We start from the raw sequence: 19,542 nt of genomic DNA on the forward strand, positions 1-19,542 counted from the left end.
TGCAGGGCCAGAGTTTAAAGCTAGCTACAATCCAGCAGGTGAGACCAGGCCTTGGGCGGCCCTCTGACGAACATCCCTCAGCTCCCATGTCCCCTGTGCCCACTGCCAGGACATTCCGAAGTGTTATAAGTCTAGAGCCCAGGGCTTCCCTGGTGGCACAGTGGTTAAGAATCCGCCTGCCAATGCAGGGGACACGGGTTCGAACCCTGGTCTGGGAAGATCCCACATGCTGCGGAGCAACTAAGCCCGTACGCCACAACTACTGAGCCTGCGCTCTAGAGCCCGTGTGCCACAGCTACTGAAGCCCATGTGCCTAGAGCCCGTACTCCGCAACAAGAGAAGTCATCGCGATGAGAAGCCCGTGTACTGCAATGAAGAGTAGCCCCCGCTCACCGCAACTAGAGAAAGCCCATGTGCAGCAACAAAAGACCCAACACAGCCTAAATAAATACATAATAAAATAAATAAATTTAAAAAAAAAAAAAAGTCTAGAGCCCAAGCAGACAGAGGCTCACCTTGGCACCCTTCTCTCCAGCAGGGCCAGGTGGCCCCCGAGGTCCCAGAAGCCCCTGCAGACGGAAGCACACTTAGTTACCTCTATCCTAGAGTGGCCCCTTCACCTGCCCATCTCCTCCAGGCCCGAGGCAGACGTACCTGAATGCCAGGCAAACCCTGGGCTCCAGGCTCCCCCTGCAAGTCAGAAAAGGCAGACTGGGCCACAGCTGCCCAAGCCAATCTGCCCCGCCGGCAGACCTGGTCTGGGGTGGGGTGTCGGCCAGCCCAAACTCAGGAGAGCTCCCCAAGGAGACTCTGAGGGTCAGAGAGGGGCAGGGGGTCAAAACCAAAGTCCCAACAGAAACAACCGCAGGCCAGGGCTGTGCCCTTGAGCGTCTGGAGGCAGGCAGAGTTCTGGGGTTTGGGGCACAGGTGGGAGTGAGCAGCTGGCTAAGGGAAGTGCTGGGAGGCAAGCAAGCAAACGTAAGGCTGGAGACTCACCTGGGGCCCCTGGACTCCCACTCCTGGAGGCCCTGGCTCTCCCTGAAGAGGCAGAAGGACAAGCCTGCGCTTGAGATTCCCCACTCACCCTTCTCCCCTGTCCCAGCCCCTCCTCCTGGACCTCCTCCACCTCCGCCCCCTCCCTGCTCTGCAGCTGATCTCCATTCCCCTCTCCAGGCCCTCCGTCCCCAGGCGCATCTCCGCATCCACGCCCTCACCCACACAGAGCTGCATCCCAGGCCCTCACACTCACACACACCTGTATGCCCTTCAGTCCTGGGGGTCCTTGAACTCCTGGTAGACCAGGCTGGCCCTAAAAGACACAGGTGAGCCATGGGTCCCCTCAGGGGAAAGGGGGCAGGAGGGAGAGAAGGAAAGCCCAGGGAGGGAAGGACAAGAGGGCAGATAGCCAGAACTCACCGGTTTACCAGGCCTGCCCACGCCTTCAGGCCCCGGATCTCCCTTCAGGCCTGGCTTCCCAGGCGGTCCTGCCCTGTTGGTCAACGCCCCCTGCAGGCTGGGGCAGGCAGTGCAGCCATCACCCTGGTCAGAGAGGGGCACAGCCAGGAACTCGTGAGCCAGGCCTGGCAGCCAAGCCGGGAGGAGACATCGGAAAGGGGATCCTTGTGCCCTTCTGAAAGCTCTGCCCCTCCACTGACCCCTCCTCAGCCTGGGATATCAAAATCGGCCCCTGACACGCCTAGCTCTCCTCCCTGCCTCGGAGAATAGCTGAGGCGTCTCCACCCAGTGATTCTGGCATCCCCTGAGGCTCACAGCCTGACCCCAAGTCCTTCCCCTCACTAGCTCTCAGCCTAATCTCTTTCTGCTCATGCAAAAAACTGCGACCTGCCTGACTGACCTTTTCTCCTTTTGGCCCTGAAGGGCCCCGAACCCCAGGCTCTCCCGACAGTCCCGGCCGCCCCATGGTGCCCGGTGTTCCAGGATCTCCGGGATTCCCAGCATCGCCCTGTAAGGAGTAGGGTTCAAAGAGGGCAGGGGTGATCCAGCTGGAGTAGGGTTCAAGGAGGGCAGGGCACGGTGCCCTCTTGGGACCTGCAGGCACTCAGAGCCCTTCACTGGGGCTGGGGGCTGGGCAGGGAGTGGAGAGTGGACACAGGGCAATCAGGAATAGGAGGTGGGGAGGGCATCTGAGAGGAGGTGGTGCCCACCCGTGCCCACCAAATTATCTTACCTTCTGTCCCTTCAATCCATGCTCTCCAGCTTTGCCCTGAGGAGAAAGCACTTCCAGCACCCATTCACTCATACTAGACACCCTTAAGTGTCTGGCACTGTGTTAGACTCCGGGAATATACAATATACAAGACAGATCAAAATCTCTGCTCTCATTCTAGTGAAGCGATATTCAAGAGAAGAGACTTGAGCCAGGATCCCTGCCTGGGTGATCCCGGGCAAGTTACTTAACCTCTTTGTGCCTCGGTTTCTTTATCTGTCAAATGGGGACAATAAAAAGAGCACAGGCTTCTCCCTCGTAGGGTTCTTGTGAGGTTAGACAAGCTGATACAGCTGATACACATGAAACAGTGCATGGCTCATGAAGTACGCTATGTCAGCATTCGCCGCTATTAGTAAAGCAGTGACAATAATAATCGCCACAGTGGTAATTATCATTTCTTGAATGCCTATTGTGTGCTGCTAAGTTCTTCACACACGCCGTTCCTAGGCTTTACAACAACACCGTGCTTAGGAAACAGGCACAGAGAGGGGAAGTAACTGGCTCAAGCCAAAGGGCTAGGAAAAGGCAGATCTGGACTTCGAACCCAGGCCCACCTGGTTCCAGGTTGGTGGTCTTTCTGCACAGCCGGCCATGCTGTGTCCGAGGACGAAGGGCAGAGGCCTGTCAGGCCAGCTCCCTCTGGGGACAGAGGCACTGACCCCTCCACACACTCTCACCTACTCCCCACTGCACAGGGAGCCTAGAGACCCAGGCAGCCCCTGTCCCCCTTAAGCCCTGCCTGTATCCCACCTCCACAGGCCCCAGAACTCACCTGTTTTCCTGGCAGGCCAAAGCCTGGATGCCCAGGCTCCCCCTTCTCTCCGGGAGGCCCAGGCAAGGCCACCACGTGGCTGTCCCCATCCTGGTGCTTGGACAGGGCCCTGCATGACTCACAAGGCTCCCCCTGCCAAGCAAGGACACAGAGTTGGGGGACCCCAGGCAGGGTTGGAATCTGGGGCTGCGGAATGTAGCCCGGCCTGACATAGCACCTGTGCTTGCCAAGGGATATCTCAGGAGACATTGTGGGAAAACAGGTAAGAAACGAAGGTGGGGGCCAAGGCCTCAGGGGTCCTGACATCATGCTAAGGAATCAGATGTTACCCTCAGGCAGTGGGGAGCCTCGGAGGGTTTGAAGTAGAGCAGGATAAGCGTGTGTTTGGGAAGCTGGCACTGGCTGCGGCGCGGGAAACGTCTTCAACTTACCTTCTCCCCCTTGATGCCTGTGGGTCCCACTGGCCCTGGAGGCCCCTGTGTGATAAGAAGCCGTGTGTGATGCCCAGCATCCGCCTGGGCCGTGCTGGGGCCTCTCATCTCCCCGCGTCCCACCTTGTCCTTCTCCCCAGAGCTGTTGGCATCCAAAGCTCACTTACCAGACCGCCGGCTGGCCCTGCCTCCCCGAAATTACCCTGAGAGCAAAGCAGAGAACACAGGGTCAAAGTGAGGAGGCCACTCTAGGTCATTCCCAAACCCCAAACTACACAAATAACCCCTTGGGACCCCCAACTACCCCCCCTCATTTCCTGGCTAGGGAAACTGAGACCCAGAGAGGGAAAGGGATTTCCCCAAGGTCCCCAGGGGAGTCTGTGGCCAGCCTGTTTCTGTCCCCAGCCTCACTCTGCAGAATCCCAGCCCCAACCTCAGCTCTGGCCCAGCACGCAAAGATCACGAATTCATTTATCCAACAGTCACTCGCTGGATGCCTGTACACACTGTGCACTCAGCGAGGTGCCAGTAGGTAGCAGTGAACAGCACAGACAAACACACTTGTGGAGCTTACACCCTTGTAGGGACACCGAGAACTTTTAAATAATTGTAACTGAATAGCGATGAGTGCTGTGAAGGAAATAAACAGGGTGATGAGACAAAGTAGGCGGGGGAAGCCGTTTTAGACAGGATGGTCTGGGAAGTGTTAACCACAATTATTATCAGAAAGACGAGACAAAGGCCAACCAATGAAACAATAGGGGGAGGTAGAGAGGAAAAACGTTCTAGACAGTGGGAGCCACAAGTACAAAATCTAAGAGGTGGGAACATTCTTGACATATTCCAGAAAGTAAGGAGGGCAGCACATCTAAGGCACAGGAAGTGGGGAGAGGAAAACCAGATGAACCTTCAAGGCAGGCAGGGCCAGGTGTCCAGGGTCTTGTTAGGCATAGAAGGCCTTCAGTACAAAGTCGAGTCATAGAAGTATTTTAAGCAAGGAAATAATGTAACCTGAGGGTTTTGTTTTGTTTTGTTCTTTTCTTTCCTTTTTTAACAAAGCCCCATTAGCTACTGGATGAAAAAGTTTAAGAGCTGCAGTGGCCACGGGCAGGCCAGCTAAGGGGCTGCTGCCACCATCCCAGTGAGAGATGATAGGACCCAGACGAAGTGGCGGTCGTGGAGGTGAGCAAAGCAGGTGGAGCTGAGAGAGGTGCTGTGGCAGAACTGTCAAATGGAGGAGATGATGTGGAGATGGGAGGAATCAAGGATGCTGCACCACTTGGGGTTTGAGGAGGTTTGAGGAACTCGGTATATGCCATTTACAGAGATGGGGGGACCAGAAGAGTAAACAAGTGTGGGGCGGGGGCACAAAGCTCCATCTGAGAAATGACAGGCACGATTTGCCTGGTAGAGCGGAGTCTGAACGTCCTGCATTATTAGTTCAACGCTGTCATTTGTCTCCAACGCAACCACAAATACAAACGTTCACATGGCACTGAAATCAAGTAACACAGCCTAGTAGGGAAGATGACCAACTCTGGAAACACATTCCCTGGACTCAAATCCCAGGTCTGCACCCAAACACCCATGTGACTTTGAGCAATTTACTTGGCCTTTCTGGACCTCTGTTTCCTCATCCATAAAATGGGAATAATGGAGTACCTACCCCATGAGGTTTGGGGAGGAGGAAACAAGTCAATACACCTACAAGCCCTTGGAATGCTGCTCAGCACAAAGTAAGTGGTAAAGAAGGGTTATTATTATTTTATTATAAGGTAGTCTTGAATGTACTTAATTGTTTTGGATTATCAGTAAATTAAAAATACAACACTAAGGAACTTTCTTGGAGAACATGCGGGCTCTCAGAAATCAATTCTTTGACTCCAGTCTGCAAAACACTGATGAATTTCTTTCTCTGTGGATTAACAGTTTGATCTCTTGTCTATGTTGTCCCTATTCCCCGTCCAGGGACCCCCTCCCCTGCCTCCCGGCCAAGAAGACCCCGGTGTTCCTGACATCTAACCAGGTCTCACCTTCTCTCCTTTCAGCCCTGTTGGCCCTGGAGCCCCAACTTTCCCCTGAAAAACAATCAAGTCACAGTCACTGCATCCTCCCCACTCCCATCCCTCCAAGACTCCATGGGTCCCAGTGTCCACCCAGAAAGAGAAAGGCCAGCTCAGAATTACAAATCCCACAACCCTGCAGGTAGCTGGACAACTACCTCTGTTATACAGATGGGCACTCAGAGGTTCTAAGAGGGAGTCCCGGGGCAGTGCAAGGGCGGAGGGAGACACCGGGCTACAGGCCTGGAGAACCTGCCTCAGGGCCTCCCTCCTGGTCTCTGCCTTGAGACCCAGAGCCTAAGGAGCCAGGGAGGCCACCAGTGTGGCAAAGAAGGGCTGGCCTGGCCTGGCCTGGCCTGGCTAGGAGGCAGCAGTCACTCACCGGAAGGCCAGGCAAACCGAGGCCAGGAGGGCCCACATCTCCTTTGGGCCCTATAGAGGGCCCAAGATGTTGGGCTGCTATGGCTGAGCTGCAGGACAAGCAGGACTCCCCCTGCGGAAGGAAGAAAAGGGATCAGAAAGGCTCCCAGTAGTCAGAAGGCGCCAGCCAGAGAACAGGGTCCCTCACCTTTTCTCCTTTGAGGCCTTGGATGCCAGGGTCACCCTGCAGGGAGAAAAGGTTTATGGGCTGAGAGACTGGGTATGTTGGGGCACCCCAAATTTCCTAGCCATATATGAGGACAGCAATGTCACACACCACAAACGCTTCAAACACCCAGGGGTCCCAGGGGATTCAAGGTCAGCACCCCAGAGCCGGGGCTCATCAACCCATGTGACAGATGGAGGAAATAAGGCCAGGCTAAGCTACCCCGCCAGAAGTGCCGGTACATACCCGATCACCCTTTTGTCCACCAGCTCCCAGGCCCTGCTGAAAAAAAGGGTCTGTGAGGGAGTGGGGTACAGAGTCCAGCCCAGGACCATAACCCAGCCCTGCCCGCTCCTTTCCTCCACCTCCAACCAATACCCAATCCCAGGAGGAGGGCACAATCTCACTCACTATAAGGGTTGGCTCCACCCCAGCTTGCCCAAAAGGCATCTTAAGCTTTGGCTGGGAGAACCCTGGTTGGTTGCCATGGAGACCTGGGGTGGCCTTCTAGCCCAGCCCTAAACTCTATGGTTCAGCCCCCACCCCCATGGAGCTAAGAGCCTAGACTCTCTGCCCACACTGTCTCTATGGCCATGAGAAGTTTCCAGCCCCTCTGCCCAACTCCTCTCCATGATTATGCCCCCTGGTTTTTTGGTGGAGTCCCACAAGGGCCACCCTGGGCACTCACCCTGGCTGGTGCAGGAACACCCGGTTCTCCCTTGGGCCCTGGCTTTCCAGGGAGCCCCACAAAGTTCTGGAACCCTTCAGGCAGCGCTGGGCACACTTCGCAGGGGTCACCCTAGCAGAAGGGAGAGAGCATGAATGGACGAGTTGGGGCTAAGACCCTGGGAAAGACAAGGAGCTCTAGGCATGGGGTGGGCCAGGGCCAAGTGGACAGCTGGAACACTGAGGGGGCTTTCCGTTCAACCGACTCATTCATTCAGCTTACGATTCCTGGACATCAAAAACTACATCCTCAAAAGAAAAAAAAAAAAACTACATCCTCACAACAAGCCATAAGAAATCACTGTGTCCCATTTAGAAGTATGACAACTTGGGCAAAGGGAAAAGCTCATTGACTTGCTGTGTTCGTGTGCGTGGTCGAGGTGGGACTTGAACCTGTCTGTGTAACTCCAAAGCCAGGCCCTTTAGTAATCACACGCACATCACAGGAACAAAGAAGGGGTGGGGGTCCCCCGAGGAGGGTCACAGGCCCAGCGCCCTTGATGCTCAGTGTCACCTTCAGAGAGAGGCTTGCCCTCCCATCCCAACCTGGGGAAACCAAGCCTGGGACTCACCTTCTCTCCCTTCAGCCCTGGAACCCCTGGCTTCCCCTGTTGGAGAAGCAGTGAGCGTTAGTGCCACAGCAGAGAGGGCCCGAGGACCTAGCCCCTCTCTCTCTGGAGGACTTGGTAGACGAGGCCTGGGCATGGTGGGCAGCAGCTCCCCTCCCCCACCAGATTGGGGCCACTCACAGGTTTCCCACCAGGACCTTCCTTTCCCGGCACTCCAGAGCTGCCCTGTGGTCAGAAGAAGGGTTAAGGGGGAGGCTTCTGGCCGTGACCTCAGCCCATGTACCCTTTTGCCATCCAGTTCCCTCTCTGGACAGCAGGACAATCTCGCCAAATCTCCCATCTCCTCTCAGTCGGTTTTGTCAGCAAACACTCCCTTCCTGTTGCCTGTCCTTCTCCATGTCTAACCCAAGTCCTTCTGGTTGCAAAGGAAGGGAGAACATGAGGCCTCTATGTGCCCCTTCCCCAGTGCAGCACGTTTGGAGGTGACACGGGTGACCCCAGAGGAACCACAGCAGAAAGACATTTCCAGGGCTTTCTGCTTGTCAAGGCATAAGGCCCTAAAATGAGCTTGGGCCCTCCAATTAGGCCACTCCGGTCATTACCAGACTTAGGCCTGCCCGTCCCTGTGCCTGCAACCCAGGCCAAGGCTCCCACGTCAGCAAGCACTGGGATGGGGACACTGCCCACTGCGGGGCCCAGCCCCCTAGCCCCTTCCCCAACATGCCGGCCACCTCCCTCCTCCCCGCTGCTGTCCCTGCTGCCCCGGCCACCCCAGCCCCATTCTCCTCTCTCCTCCCGCTAAGCAGGGCGCCTCCCGCATGTGCCCCTGCTCCTGCTTGCACTTACCTTGTCTCCCTTGGGGCCTGGAGGGCCACCTGGGTCCCCCTGAGGGCAGAAACAGGGTCAGGCAGGGGCTCCCCAGGGCCCTCACATTACAGTGAGATCCACTCTGGCCCTTTCCCCCAACCAGGCCCCCTGGGACCAAGCCTTACCTCCCCACCCCCGACCAGGAGGGAGAAGGGTCTCTGAGGAGAGGAGGGCAGAAGGGGCAAGGGGTACTCACCGGGGTCCCAGGAAGTCCTATCCCAGCGGGCCCAGGGAGGCCAGGGGGCCCAGGCTCTCCCGCCAGCCCCTCAGGCCCAACAAAGCCAGGGTCTCCCTGGCACAGAAAGAAGGTGGGTATGAGAGAGCTACCGCCTCAGCCCCATCACCCACTCTTCACCCCTCAGACACCCACACTCACCTTCTGCCCTTTGGGCCCCATGACACAGATCTCTCCTGGCCGGCCCTGTGGGCAGGGGGAGGGTCTAAGAATGGCTGAGGCCTGGCACCTCCCAGGGACAGCAGCCCCACTGGGACGTGTAAATGCCCAGCTGCCCACCCTCCCTGCCCTGTCCCAAAGCCTGACTTCACCCAGTGCCCCAAGGTCATTAGATGTTAACGTCAGGACATTGGATGTCAGGGGCTCCTAGGCTGGGAGTCAGGATGCCCAGGGTCAGGCCCTTTTCTGCCCCCTCCTGGGGCACAGTTCTCCCCTCCCTGGGTCTCTGTTCCGTCTGAGCGGAGTAGTGGGTTAGATTCCGAAGCTTATAGTCCAGCATTTCAGGACCACGTGCTGAGGGATGTGGGGATCGTGCTGAGGAAGGGTCCCAAGCACCGTACATCTCGGCCTGGCTTTCCTGGCAAGCCCTTGATGCCTCCGTCTCCCTTGTCGCCTTTCTGGCCCTGAAGAAGGAAGAGGCAAAGTGACTGGGGCCGAGAGAAGGGGCTAGAAGAGTCAGGACTGCTCCATCTGGGGAGGGAGAACTGCTTTCTAGATCCGTGGTCTCAGCCTCCCCAGAGATGAAATGGCTCCACAGGAGGGGAGGCAACAGGAAGAACTGCCACCAGCCAGGCCACTTGCTCAGGGAGTCTGTGGCTTTTCTCTCCAGGTCTGGCAGGAATTTGGACAAGGCAGGAGGACTGGGAGGCTTCGGGAGTACTACCAGCTCTGGGCCCAATGACACCATCCCCTAGGATGACTTTGGACACCTCCCTCCTCCTGTCTGTAGGGTTCGCAGACCTCCCTGGCACCCACCCCTCAAAATCCTGGCCCATTACCTTCTGGCCTGTGGAGCCAGGGAGTCCTGAGGGTCCCTGAGATAAGGAGGGGACACAAAAGAGAGGTGAGGAAAGGAGGGGGAGGCTGGCCAGGACCCCGCTGCCCTGCCCTGTCTCTGGTCCCATACTCACCAAGGCTCCCGACTCCCCCTTCTCTCCCTTTGGGCCTTCTGCACACTGAACAGGAGATAAGGTGTTGAGAGGGGCCCAGGGTCACCCCCATGGGCTCTGAGGGCACAGCCCCTTCCTCAGGGGCTGACCCCATATTGGCCCTAAAGCAGGCCTCTCCTCCAGGCCTTACCTGAAGCGGGGCATCCGGGGAGATTCGAACACAGTCATTGCCCTAGAGGTAGGGAGCAAGGGATCAGCCTCCCAAGGGAGCCATCCTAGACCTGTTTTGAGGAGGATGGGCCCGAGAATCCCATAGTCGCAGGTGCCCCTAGAGGATACAGGTTTCCGCACACTAACCCCTAGAGAGACCCTGTCCCTCATCCCCTGTTTGGACCAGGCTGCAGGTTTCCATCTGAGATGATGGGATGATGGCTCACATTCCAGCCCAACCCCAGGGCACAGGTGGGAACGTTCTGCCGTGGACATGGCCGGGGCACTTACCCGGGCTCCCTTCTCTCCCTTGGGTCCTGATGGACCAGGCAGGCCCTGCTCACCTTTCCCTCTCTGTGGATGAGACCAAAGCAAGGGCTGGGACCAGAGGAGCACATGAGAGCCTTGAAGAAGCTCTCCCCATCCTGGTCTTCTCCACGCATCCACCACACACGGGTGTGTAAATGAGCACAGCCCTGCCCCAGCCCCCCCCCAGCCCCCACGCACACAGCATATAGATCCCATACGCATTCATCCGCCTGTCCCTCCCACCCCAAAAGACCATATTTGGCAAATCCGTAGTTTCAGGCAGAAGGTATCTCTTCTCCCACACTCCAACCCAAGCATGCTAGCTCACACACAGCACACCCAGGGGCACAGGGACACATGTGCGTGGACACACACATGTGCAGTGGAAGACACCCATGATGGTGAGTGTCAGGCTGCCCGAGTTCAAATCCTACCTCCACCGCTTACAAGCATGTGTCTCAGGGCAAGTTATGTGAACTGTCTGAACCTCAGTTTCTTCATCAATAAAATGGGATTCATGTCAGCACCTACCTCAAGGGGCTGCGGTGAGGAAGAAATGTGACACTGCACGTAAAGCGTGCACCACTTAGCACGCACGTGGAGGTGGCTCCAAGAATGACGTTATATACTCACAGGCACACAGAAGTGTGCAATCTCACATTTGCACATCACCCACAAGCTCTGTGATCCTGTCAGGCCACAGGTGTATGGGTTCACCCCCCTGCACATGTGCAAACATGTATCCAGAAATGCACGTAGTCACACACACACACAAAATCACACCAGTCACCCACGTGGGCACAGCTGGGCCTCAGTTTTCCCTGAAATAAAATGATAGTACCCACCCTGCAAGATGCCTGAGGGGGTTCAGGAAGGTCATGGTGTCAATGGGTAGCCCAGTGCCTGATGCACAGTAGGCCCTCAGAAAAGGGCAGTTCTTAACATCCTCACATCCACACAACCCCCTACTGTCTCCAACACACACACACACACACACACACACACACACACACACACACACACACATCTAATCACCCCACATATATGCAGGCTTGGGTAGCCCTGATATATACACACAGCCAAGGGGCCACATGCCGTGAGATGGACTAGCATCACTGAAGAGGGCAGAGGTGGCCTGTTCTCCATCTGGGACTCACCTGGGGGCCAGAGGGACCAATTGTGACCTGAGGGGACAGATGAGAGAGGATGCAATCACCTCAGGGAGGGAGAGGAAAACAGAGGCCCAGAGAGGGCAAGCAATTTAGCCAGGGTCACACAGGGGTGGCTGAACCAACAGCCCAAACCCCAGCCCCTGCTACGTCTCCCAGGCCAACCAGCATGCTGATTTTATTTCCCAAAGCTGTCAAACTTACGGAGGGGTTTGACCTACCTTCTCTAACCTGCCTGGCTTTGGCTAGCTCCACCCCGCAGTTGCTAGGATAACATGGCTGCTCGGTTGCCATGGTAACCCCTGCATATCTGGGAACCATCAGCTTTACTGGATTTGGTGGAGGACAGGACGAAAACAGGGGAGGTCAGCAGAGGGGGTATTTCCTGATGTCCCCCAAGGCCAGGGGCTTAGAGCCGAGGGGAGCGGGGGCTGTGCCCTTTGTGGATCAATGCAGAATGTCAACGCAGAATGTCAGGCTGTGGGAAAGTGGTGACTCATACTGCCCACGGAAGAGACGCAGTTGGGTACCAGCTGGGCTCGCACTGAGCCCCTTTCCCTTGTCCTTCTGGACCCCAGAGGGAGGATGGGCCAGGACCAGCTAGAGAGGGATAGGAGGGGAGGCCCTGAGCCAACATGTGGTTTGGGGGGCCATGCTGGGCTAAGCCAGCCCTTCCCCTTCTCTGCCTGTAAGATGACATGGTAAGACTTCCAAGCAGAGCAGGCCTGAGTCCTTGTGGGGAGTGCCAAGCTGGGATCAGCAACCAAGGCTCTGATTCTGCCAGCCGCCACCCCGGCCCCATTCCACCCTGGAGCCCAGTACATTGCATGAGGCTTCCTTCCCTGGGGCCCTGGCTTGGTGGGACTGCGGGTGTGGGTCAAACCCAGCTCCGGGGAGTGGGCAGGCAGAGAGTGTGAAAGTGCACAAAGACCCCCTTGTCCTGAACCAGGAAGCCGCCAAGCCAACCTCTAGGCAACGCCCACTCCCAGGCCCCGTCCACCCCACCCAGCACACTCTCTCTTCACTCACATTGCTCTCCCGGGCACCATGGACACAGGGTGGGCACTGAAAAGGAAGAATGGGCCTGGAGGTCAGGTCTGCGAGCCCAGGACCAGCCCTCTCCACCCCACTGGCCCCCTTACACACACCAAGAGCATCACAGGTGTCTGGGGGGAGCTGAGGAGCATAAAGATGGAAACCCTGCCAAACAGGCCTCGCCCCTCAACTGCCACCGACCCAGAGCCAAGCCATTTCTCAGATGAGGAAACTGAAGCCCAGAGAGGAATAGCAGTGGGCCCTGGGTCACACAGCATGCTGGAGCAGAGTGAGGCCCAGAATCCAGGGTCCCATGGCCAAGGCCTGGGCTCTCTCCAAGATATCCGTGGCCATTTGCTGCCAACTCAGCAGGAGTGTCCAGGGCTGAACACCCCGCTCCTAAGGAGAAGCAGCAGGCAGACAGGGTCCAGCATCAGGTCCCCAAGGAACGCTGGGAGCTGTGTGGTCATCCCACACCCCCATGCCCAGGCTCCAGGGCACCAAAACCTTGTCCGAAGGGCTCATGCTGGCACCTTTCCAACCAAGCTCTTTTTGCCAGTCTAGATGGGAGGCTTACCTCATCCACTGCTGTCTCCTGGTGGACCTGGGAAGAGGGAGGGTGTGAGAATGGGTGGGGAATGGAGGGGACAAAGCACTGCTTCCAAAACCCCTACCCAAGAACCACCAGAAGCAGGTGTCCTAGATAGTGCCAGGTACTGTCTGTCTCGCTCCCGTTCATCCTTCCTTCTCAGAGCTGGCACCTACAAATCCTAAGCTCTGTCCAGGAGAGTGGGGGCAGGTGGGAAGAGCATGGGCTGAGAGTCTCTTACTCAAGGGGTTTACGGAGGGCAGGGAGGGCAGCTCCTCCGCCCACGCACTGTCTCTACCTTTGTTTCGCTCTCTGCCTCCTGGCTGATTCTTCCCGTCAGCTGGGCGCCCACCTGAGCAGACAGAATAAGGGGGGAATCTTGAGGAGGGGGCAGTTCTGGGGCCCACACTAGACAGGGGCCCACAGGCAGGGGGGCCCTCAGGATGCCTCAGCCTGACATCCGGCAGCTCCCAGGTCATCAAGAGCCTGCTCAGGCCCCTGGCACCCCAACAGGCCCCCCCCTTCCTTTTCACCCCACCCACGTGATGTCGGACAAAACAAGACCACGAATCAATGGGATCCTGTGTTCCTGCAGCCAAAAGCTGGGCAAGATGCCCGGCGGGCAGGGAGGCTGCCCTGCCACGGTGTGGGGCTACGGGAGGCACTGGGCTTCCCTGCCGCCCCTGAAGAACCTAAAGCAGGCAGGGCAGCTGGCCATGGTGCTGGGCATGGAACCAGCCTGGCACTTGCCCGGGCTGAGCCCAGGACAATGAGTGAGCCCCAAGGCAAGCAGTGTGGCACCTGGCCTCTGACCCCAGATATCCCTGTCCTGGAGAAACTGCCTTTGGGTGCCAGCCTGGTCCTTCCCTCACTAGGGTCTGGGACGGTACCCGTGAGGGTGTGGGTAGTACCAGAGCTAGATGGGCACAACTCTCAATGCCAGCAGGCAGGCAGGCACAGGGTATTACAGTGGGCTGTCTCTCTGCCTACCAGAATCCGATAGGGGTGGGAAGCAAAGAAGCAGGGCTTCCAGTGCCCTCCCTGCCCCGGGGCACATGGTCAACTGACCCTGGGGTCAGGCCCCAGTCAGGTCAGGGGAGGGGCAGGCCCACTTGTGCCTGTCTATGCCCATGTCTGCCTGCCCTGCCTACCCACCTTGCTGTTTTGCGGCTCCTCCAGGCAGAAGCAGCGGGTGTAGACCTTGCCCTCAGTCTGTGGATTGATCTCGATGAGCTCATTGCTCTGCGTGTCCCGGCGGGCCTTGGAGGTCTCTGGGGGACACTGCCCAGTGTGGGGGAAGGGTTGGGGTCAGTACAGAAGGCAGACTCCCCCCCCCCCCAACTTCACCCACTCATCATCCTAAGATCTCTAGGCATCGCCTTCCTGGTCCTCCGTCTCCAGCACACTGTGTCCCTGGACAGTGCCCCAACCCCTCCCAGCTGTGCTGGGGCCAGGCCACTCACCCCTCCCGGCAAAATCTCACAGCAGCCCTCCTCCAGCACAAGATCCGGGTCACAGTAGATGTGTGCCTGCTGAAGGTCAAACTGCAGGGGACACACAAGTGTCACTTCATTCTAGCAAATAGCTCTGAGTTCTGGCCCCTAATGAGGCACAGAGATGGCTCCATCCCAGACTTTGACCTCAGAAGGTTTCCAGTCTGGCCTGGGAGACCATCAAGAATACAGCTGTCACAAAAAGCAAAACAAAACTATATGCGAAAGAAAGAGGGAGAAGGGGGAGAAATGTTCGCTTTGGCCCAGAGGAAGAGGGGAAGAGGAGATTTCATTCAAGCTGGGCCTTAGGACCAGTGGATATTCAGCAGGTAGGTATACAAGGAAAAGCATTCCAGGCAGAGGTAACAGCATAGGCAAAGGCTGGTGGTGTGAAAGTATTAGGTGAGATGGATGTCTGGGATGGAATCAACCAGAGCAAAAGCTGCATGGAAAGATGGAACAGAAGATGCTGCTGCAGTCATTTATAGGGACCAGATCATGAAAGACCTTGAATGCCAGGTTAATACGTTCAGGCTGCATCTGGAGGTCAGTGGGGAACCATGAGAGGATTCTGAGCAAGGGAAAGCCCTGGTCAGATATAGGTTCCTGGGAGCTCACTCAGGCTCCCAGAAAGTAGGAGCAGAGTCCACGCCTGACCTAGCACTCACCAAGACAGGTTTGCCCTGCTCAGCATCTAAGCCCAGAAAAACATGGCCCACAGGCTGCATGGGTCGCCAGGGCCCCAGAGGCCGGGAGGAGACTGATGTGCAGTCCACGTGCACAGAGGCTACGCGTTCAGCCACGCTCAGCATCAGCTTGTGCCAACGCAGGTCAAAGAGCTGGGGCACTGAGAAGATGCAGGACACAAAGTCGCCATCTTGGCCCCGGGCCCGGAACTCCAGGCTCCGCTCTTGGCTGTTGACTTCCAGGGAAATCTGTGTGGAATTGGGAAAGGCAAGGACAGAGAATCAGAGCCCCCCAAGCCACAGCATGACAAAGGTAAGGGCTCTCAAGCTCATTTCACAGGAGGGGAAACTGAGGCCCAGAAAGGGACGAAAGCTGGCTGGGGTCACAGAGCAATACCTCCTAAGAGGATGGGATAGGTGGGGTGGGGGTGGCCTTGAGGGTGGGCACTGGGATGGAGCGGGGAGGCCCCAGAAATCACAAGCTGGGACAGAAGCTGGTATGGACTGGTACTGCTCGATGGCCAAGAGCAATGGGGGTGGAGCGGGGGGGGGGCGGGCTCACCTGCGGGTACCCATTTCCATCGGTCACTTGAAACAAATACCACGTATTCTGGTGGGTGTGTTTCTTCAGCAGTAGTGTCAGCACCAGGGCAAACTCACTGGGGAGGCCCCGAGGGAATACACGTCTGGGGGTAAAGCAGGGAGGGTGCCTTGAGGCTCAGGTAAGAGACCACCTGCTGCCCACCCTGGGCCCTCAGGACTGTTGAACCTACACGACACACGCACAGGCACACACCTCCAAACTGCCACACACATACATATACACATCCATTCATTCTACAGATGTTTCTTGAGGGCCTACTATGTGCCAGTGGCGGGTCTGGCTGCGGGGGGTAACAGGGGTGAAAACACAGAGAAGAGGCCTGTCCTCAGGGAGCCTTCAAGTCTGACGGGGTGATGCGGGAGGTAAGGCCATAAACAAAGGATCCTCAGAATGACTGTTGCACTATTTCATTAGGATTGTGGTAAGTGCTTCCAAGGAATCCAGGATGCCTTGGGGAGAATAACCGGGCCTTGGGCAGGGAAAGAAATACTGAAAAAAGATGAACAGGTTCAGCACGACTGGAGCAGCAAGAAAGAAAGGGAACATTTTGGAAGATGAGGCTGGAGAGGTAAACAGGGGCCAGACCACCCAGGGATTGTGGGAGTTCGGACTTCACACGTGTGGGTGCACACACACACACACACACACAATTCTTGAAGGTTCCCTCCTCCATCCTGGAGTCCTCATGGTGCCCACAGGATGCAGACTTGTCCTCACCCACTGCTAGCCAGAGTTGGGGAAAGGACACAGGGTGGGCCTGCCAGTCCCCTTCTCTCTGCACGCCCTGCAAGGCCCAGGAGTGGAGACCAGGCTGACTCCTGACAGGAAGCAGGACACAATGACCCACGGGTGCCCCTGAGCTTAGGCCCCACATGCAGAGTTGCTGGGAGTGTGGCTAAGGTCAGTACTGATTCCCAGCGGTCACACTGGGGCCTTTACCGCACGGGCTGGGTGACTGAGACCGCTCCCAGTCGCAGGATGAGAGGTCCCTTGGGGTTTCGGATCTTCTTAATGGCAGATATCTTCATGAGGTTGAGTCGGCGGATGAGACCGAAGCCTTTAGGGGAGACAGCAGATGACAAGCTCAGCTGGAAAGGTGAGTGGGGTACTGGCCACTCCAGGAAGATGGTGGAGGGGAGACGACAGGATGAGATGAGCACTCACCAGTCACGTTGGTCGATAAGTCGCTTCTGTGTTCCAACTTGAGTCCTTCTTGCTGTGAAGGTGGGCACCGCTCCCCTGGAAAAGAATTGGCAGTGGGGCATCTGGTGGACTCAGGCTGAGGTGACTGCACAGCCGGGCTCTTGGGGAACCTGGGGCGGAGCAAGTTCATGTTCCCCACACTGCATCTTTACCCAGGCTCTGCCTTGGGGCTGCTTTCACCTTTTGCCTTCTGACCCTGGCTACCCTGGGAGCCAATGCACAGATGGGAAGACTGAGGCCTGGCCCAAGGCTACTAAGTAAGTTCATAGCAGAGCAAGATCAGAATTCCTAGAACCCAAATCTCCCTAGGACCCTCAAGTCAGGGGCCAGGCCAGCAAGAGAATGAAAGAAACTCTGGGCAGGCCTACAGCTCAGATGGGGGTGGGGAGCTGTGTATATACATGTGCCCCCTCCACAACATACACCCAAGTGGGAGACAGAGGAGCACTTCAGGGGCAAGGAAACGTCAGGTCCATGCACACTGGGTTATATACCAGTGCATGCACATGTCTGCACATGTGTGAGTTGTAGATGCCTGTGCCACCAGGGATGCCATGTGCTGCTGGTACACATGTTCTCAGCAATGGGTGGGGTTCCACTTTCCACAGCCAAAACAGACAAGCAGGCCAGACACAAGTCTGAGTCAACAGATTGACTTTTCACCTGGATAACTACATTATGAAACTGTGAGAAAAGACTGAGGGCCTGAGTGGACCACAAGCTCAAGGGACCCACCAGAACCTTGGGGCTCCAGACAGGGTATATTAAGGGGGTAAAGGCTCGTGCAGAAGGGGATAGCTTAGTCAGGTCTCCAAAACCCTTAAGGGACAGGTAGGCAGCCATGCGCCTGCCTCTTCTCTAGGGCTGATTGAGCAGAAGTAATGAGAGAGTGCTACAACAGGAGAGATGGAGGCTAGAATCAAAAAAAAACCTTTTAATCAATGCAGATGGGGTAGCTGGGACAAGCCGGTGGATACAGCTCCTAGAAGCTGGGCATTGGGATGCCTGGCGGGAAGAAGGAATCCTGGATTCCTAGGCCCAGTGACCCCCCCTGGAATCTTTCTCCCCCAGGTTTGTCCAGAAAAACTCTCACTGTCTTTACCATCAGCAGCAGCAAAGGGTGACTCACCCCTTGGCAACGGGCCCAAATTCCTGACAGATGTTGAAATTATCTGCCCCAATCCCCAGGGGACCCGGTGAGGGAGAAGATAGTAAGGCATATATGCCAACATGCAAAAACACATATGTATACACACAGACAGTCACATGTACCCCATTCACATCTGCATCTTGGTTTTTCTGCCTCTTTTGGCTGGATCTGGGGTTCTAGGAGTTCTATTTCTGCTCAGACACACAGCCAGAGGGCACCTAGCAGGGCAGGGCAAGTTGCCTGGTCAACTTCCTCTGGCTTTGGGCCCTGGAAAGCTACACCCTTTGTCCCATCCGGCGTCTGGGCCTTGAGGCGGCCCCTTTATCCAAGATCGCCGTGGAGGAGGAGGAGCACGTGGGCTGGAAGATGGATTCTCCACCAGGGCAAGGACTGGGGAGGCCTGGCCCGTTTGGGGATACGCAGCATCCCTCTGCAGGGAGAGCTTGCTGCCGGCTCCTGCCCACCACGCTGGCCCCACCAGCAGCTGGGGCACAGGTTGGGTCTATGTATTAGGGTGGGTGGTTCTTCCCACACACAGAGACACGGGAGTATGTACAGATGCACACAGCAACTCTGAGATGTAAACGCAGAGAGGCCCAGAGACACACAAATATGTAGACAGAAACACACATCCTCTCTAGCTCACCTCACACTGGCTCATGCGTGCAAACACCTCAGGCCACCCTGAGCCCAGCCTCTGGACTCTCCTATAAATGCCCACGTGACCCAGGCCCGTGGTCACATACGTGCACAGGACCCCACACCTCAGAGAGGCAGTGGCAGGCCTATGGCACTCTGATCCTCACGTCATCTCACCTGTATCTGCCTCATGGCTGCAGATAACACAGAGACTGAGCAGCCACAAGCCAGGAGCCCAAGATGCCCACATCCTGGTCCAAAGAAGTCGGCCGCAGCCACAGCACCTGAAAACCATAGAGAGCAGGAAGGTGGATTCCTGAGCTCACAGAGCAGAATTCCACACGTGGGCAAGCAGCAACCAGCCCATGGGGCCCAGGTCCTGGTACTGGGGTTGCAGGAGGTCTAGCCAGGCGTCAGTCCCCCTCAGAGGCCCAACCGCAGGCCTTGGGCTAGGATTTGGGCCGAGGTGATATTCAAAATATTTAACCACCGGTATGGCACGGACACCGACCAGCCAGAGCAGAATGCTGGCTGGAGCGCTGAAAGCAGGTCCAGGCGGCATCTGGCTGCGTCAGTGGACAGTTGCTGGATTGAGGAGAGATCTAGAGGGTCCTAGAAGGCCAGGTCACTCGGGATAGCGAGGAAGCTTGAGGCAGAGGCTATTTGCCAAGACACTTGGAAGTATTTCAATATTTTATCAACCTGTGCACTGTATAGGTATATGCTAGCCTGGCACCTGGCTAGCCGCATCCAGCTCAGCCAGGCGGCCCTGTCTGGCACCCACAGGGTCAGGGGCTGACAGCTGGGCTGAGTCTCCTGGAAGGCATCACAGGGTTGATGAGCCAAGGAAGCCTCCCCCATGGGTGA

At 56.8% G+C, this 19,542-nt stretch overlaps 1 protein-coding gene across 9 annotated transcripts in view; it reads right to left on the reverse strand.

Moving 5' to 3' along the window:
- COL16A1 (collagen type XVI alpha 1 chain) overlaps positions 1 to 19,542 on the reverse strand; it is a 51,195-nt gene that overhangs the window by 30,156 nt on the left and 1,497 nt on the right. For 8 of the 9 annotated variants that reach the window (XM_032647727.1, XM_032647746.1, XM_032647698.1 and 5 more), the window contains exons 2-37: positions 18,853 to 18,959; positions 16,848 to 16,922; positions 16,623 to 16,740; positions 15,642 to 15,765; positions 15,062 to 15,328; positions 14,364 to 14,444; positions 14,056 to 14,181; positions 13,199 to 13,252; positions 12,889 to 12,915; positions 12,306 to 12,341; positions 11,265 to 11,291; positions 10,090 to 10,152; positions 9,779 to 9,820; positions 9,610 to 9,654; positions 9,478 to 9,513; positions 9,040 to 9,102; positions 8,621 to 8,665; positions 8,441 to 8,536; positions 8,224 to 8,262; positions 7,558 to 7,602; positions 7,381 to 7,416; positions 6,771 to 6,881; positions 6,329 to 6,364; positions 6,065 to 6,100; positions 5,879 to 5,989; positions 5,467 to 5,511; positions 3,601 to 3,636; positions 3,434 to 3,478; positions 3,003 to 3,134; positions 2,189 to 2,224; positions 1,856 to 1,963; positions 1,417 to 1,539; positions 1,256 to 1,309; positions 997 to 1,038; positions 655 to 690; positions 516 to 569 (exon numbers count right to left, since the gene is read on the reverse strand). In XM_032647727.1, the coding sequence (XP_032503618.1) occupies positions 516 to 569; positions 655 to 690; positions 997 to 1,038; positions 1,256 to 1,309; positions 1,417 to 1,539; positions 1,856 to 1,963; positions 2,189 to 2,224; positions 3,003 to 3,134; positions 3,434 to 3,478; positions 3,601 to 3,636; positions 5,467 to 5,511; positions 5,879 to 5,989; positions 6,065 to 6,100; positions 6,329 to 6,364; positions 6,771 to 6,881; positions 7,381 to 7,416; positions 7,558 to 7,602; positions 8,224 to 8,262; positions 8,441 to 8,536; positions 8,621 to 8,665; positions 9,040 to 9,102; positions 9,478 to 9,513; positions 9,610 to 9,654; positions 9,779 to 9,820; positions 10,090 to 10,152; positions 11,265 to 11,291; positions 12,306 to 12,341; positions 12,889 to 12,915; positions 13,199 to 13,252; positions 14,056 to 14,181; positions 14,364 to 14,444; positions 15,062 to 15,328; positions 15,642 to 15,765; positions 16,623 to 16,740; positions 16,848 to 16,922; positions 18,853 to 18,925 (2,523 nt within the window). In that variant the 5' untranslated portion in view covers positions 18,926 to 18,959. The remainder of the gene's footprint in view (positions 1 to 515; positions 570 to 654; positions 691 to 996; positions 1,039 to 1,255; positions 1,310 to 1,416; positions 1,540 to 1,855; positions 1,964 to 2,188; positions 2,225 to 3,002; positions 3,135 to 3,433; positions 3,479 to 3,600; positions 3,637 to 5,466; positions 5,512 to 5,878; positions 5,990 to 6,064; positions 6,101 to 6,328; positions 6,365 to 6,770; positions 6,882 to 7,380; positions 7,417 to 7,557; positions 7,603 to 8,223; positions 8,263 to 8,440; positions 8,537 to 8,620; positions 8,666 to 9,039; positions 9,103 to 9,477; positions 9,514 to 9,609; positions 9,655 to 9,778; positions 9,821 to 10,089; positions 10,153 to 11,264; positions 11,292 to 12,305; positions 12,342 to 12,888; positions 12,916 to 13,198; positions 13,253 to 14,055; positions 14,182 to 14,363; positions 14,445 to 15,061; positions 15,329 to 15,641; positions 15,766 to 16,622; positions 16,741 to 16,847; positions 16,923 to 18,852; positions 18,960 to 19,542) is intronic. The other variant, XM_032647709.1, reaches the window with a different exon arrangement.

This window comes from Phocoena sinus, chromosome 1, assembly GCF_008692025.1.
Source record: "Phocoena sinus isolate mPhoSin1 chromosome 1, mPhoSin1.pri, whole genome shotgun sequence".
NCBI lineage: Eukaryota > Metazoa > Chordata > Mammalia > Artiodactyla > Phocoenidae > Phocoena > Phocoena sinus.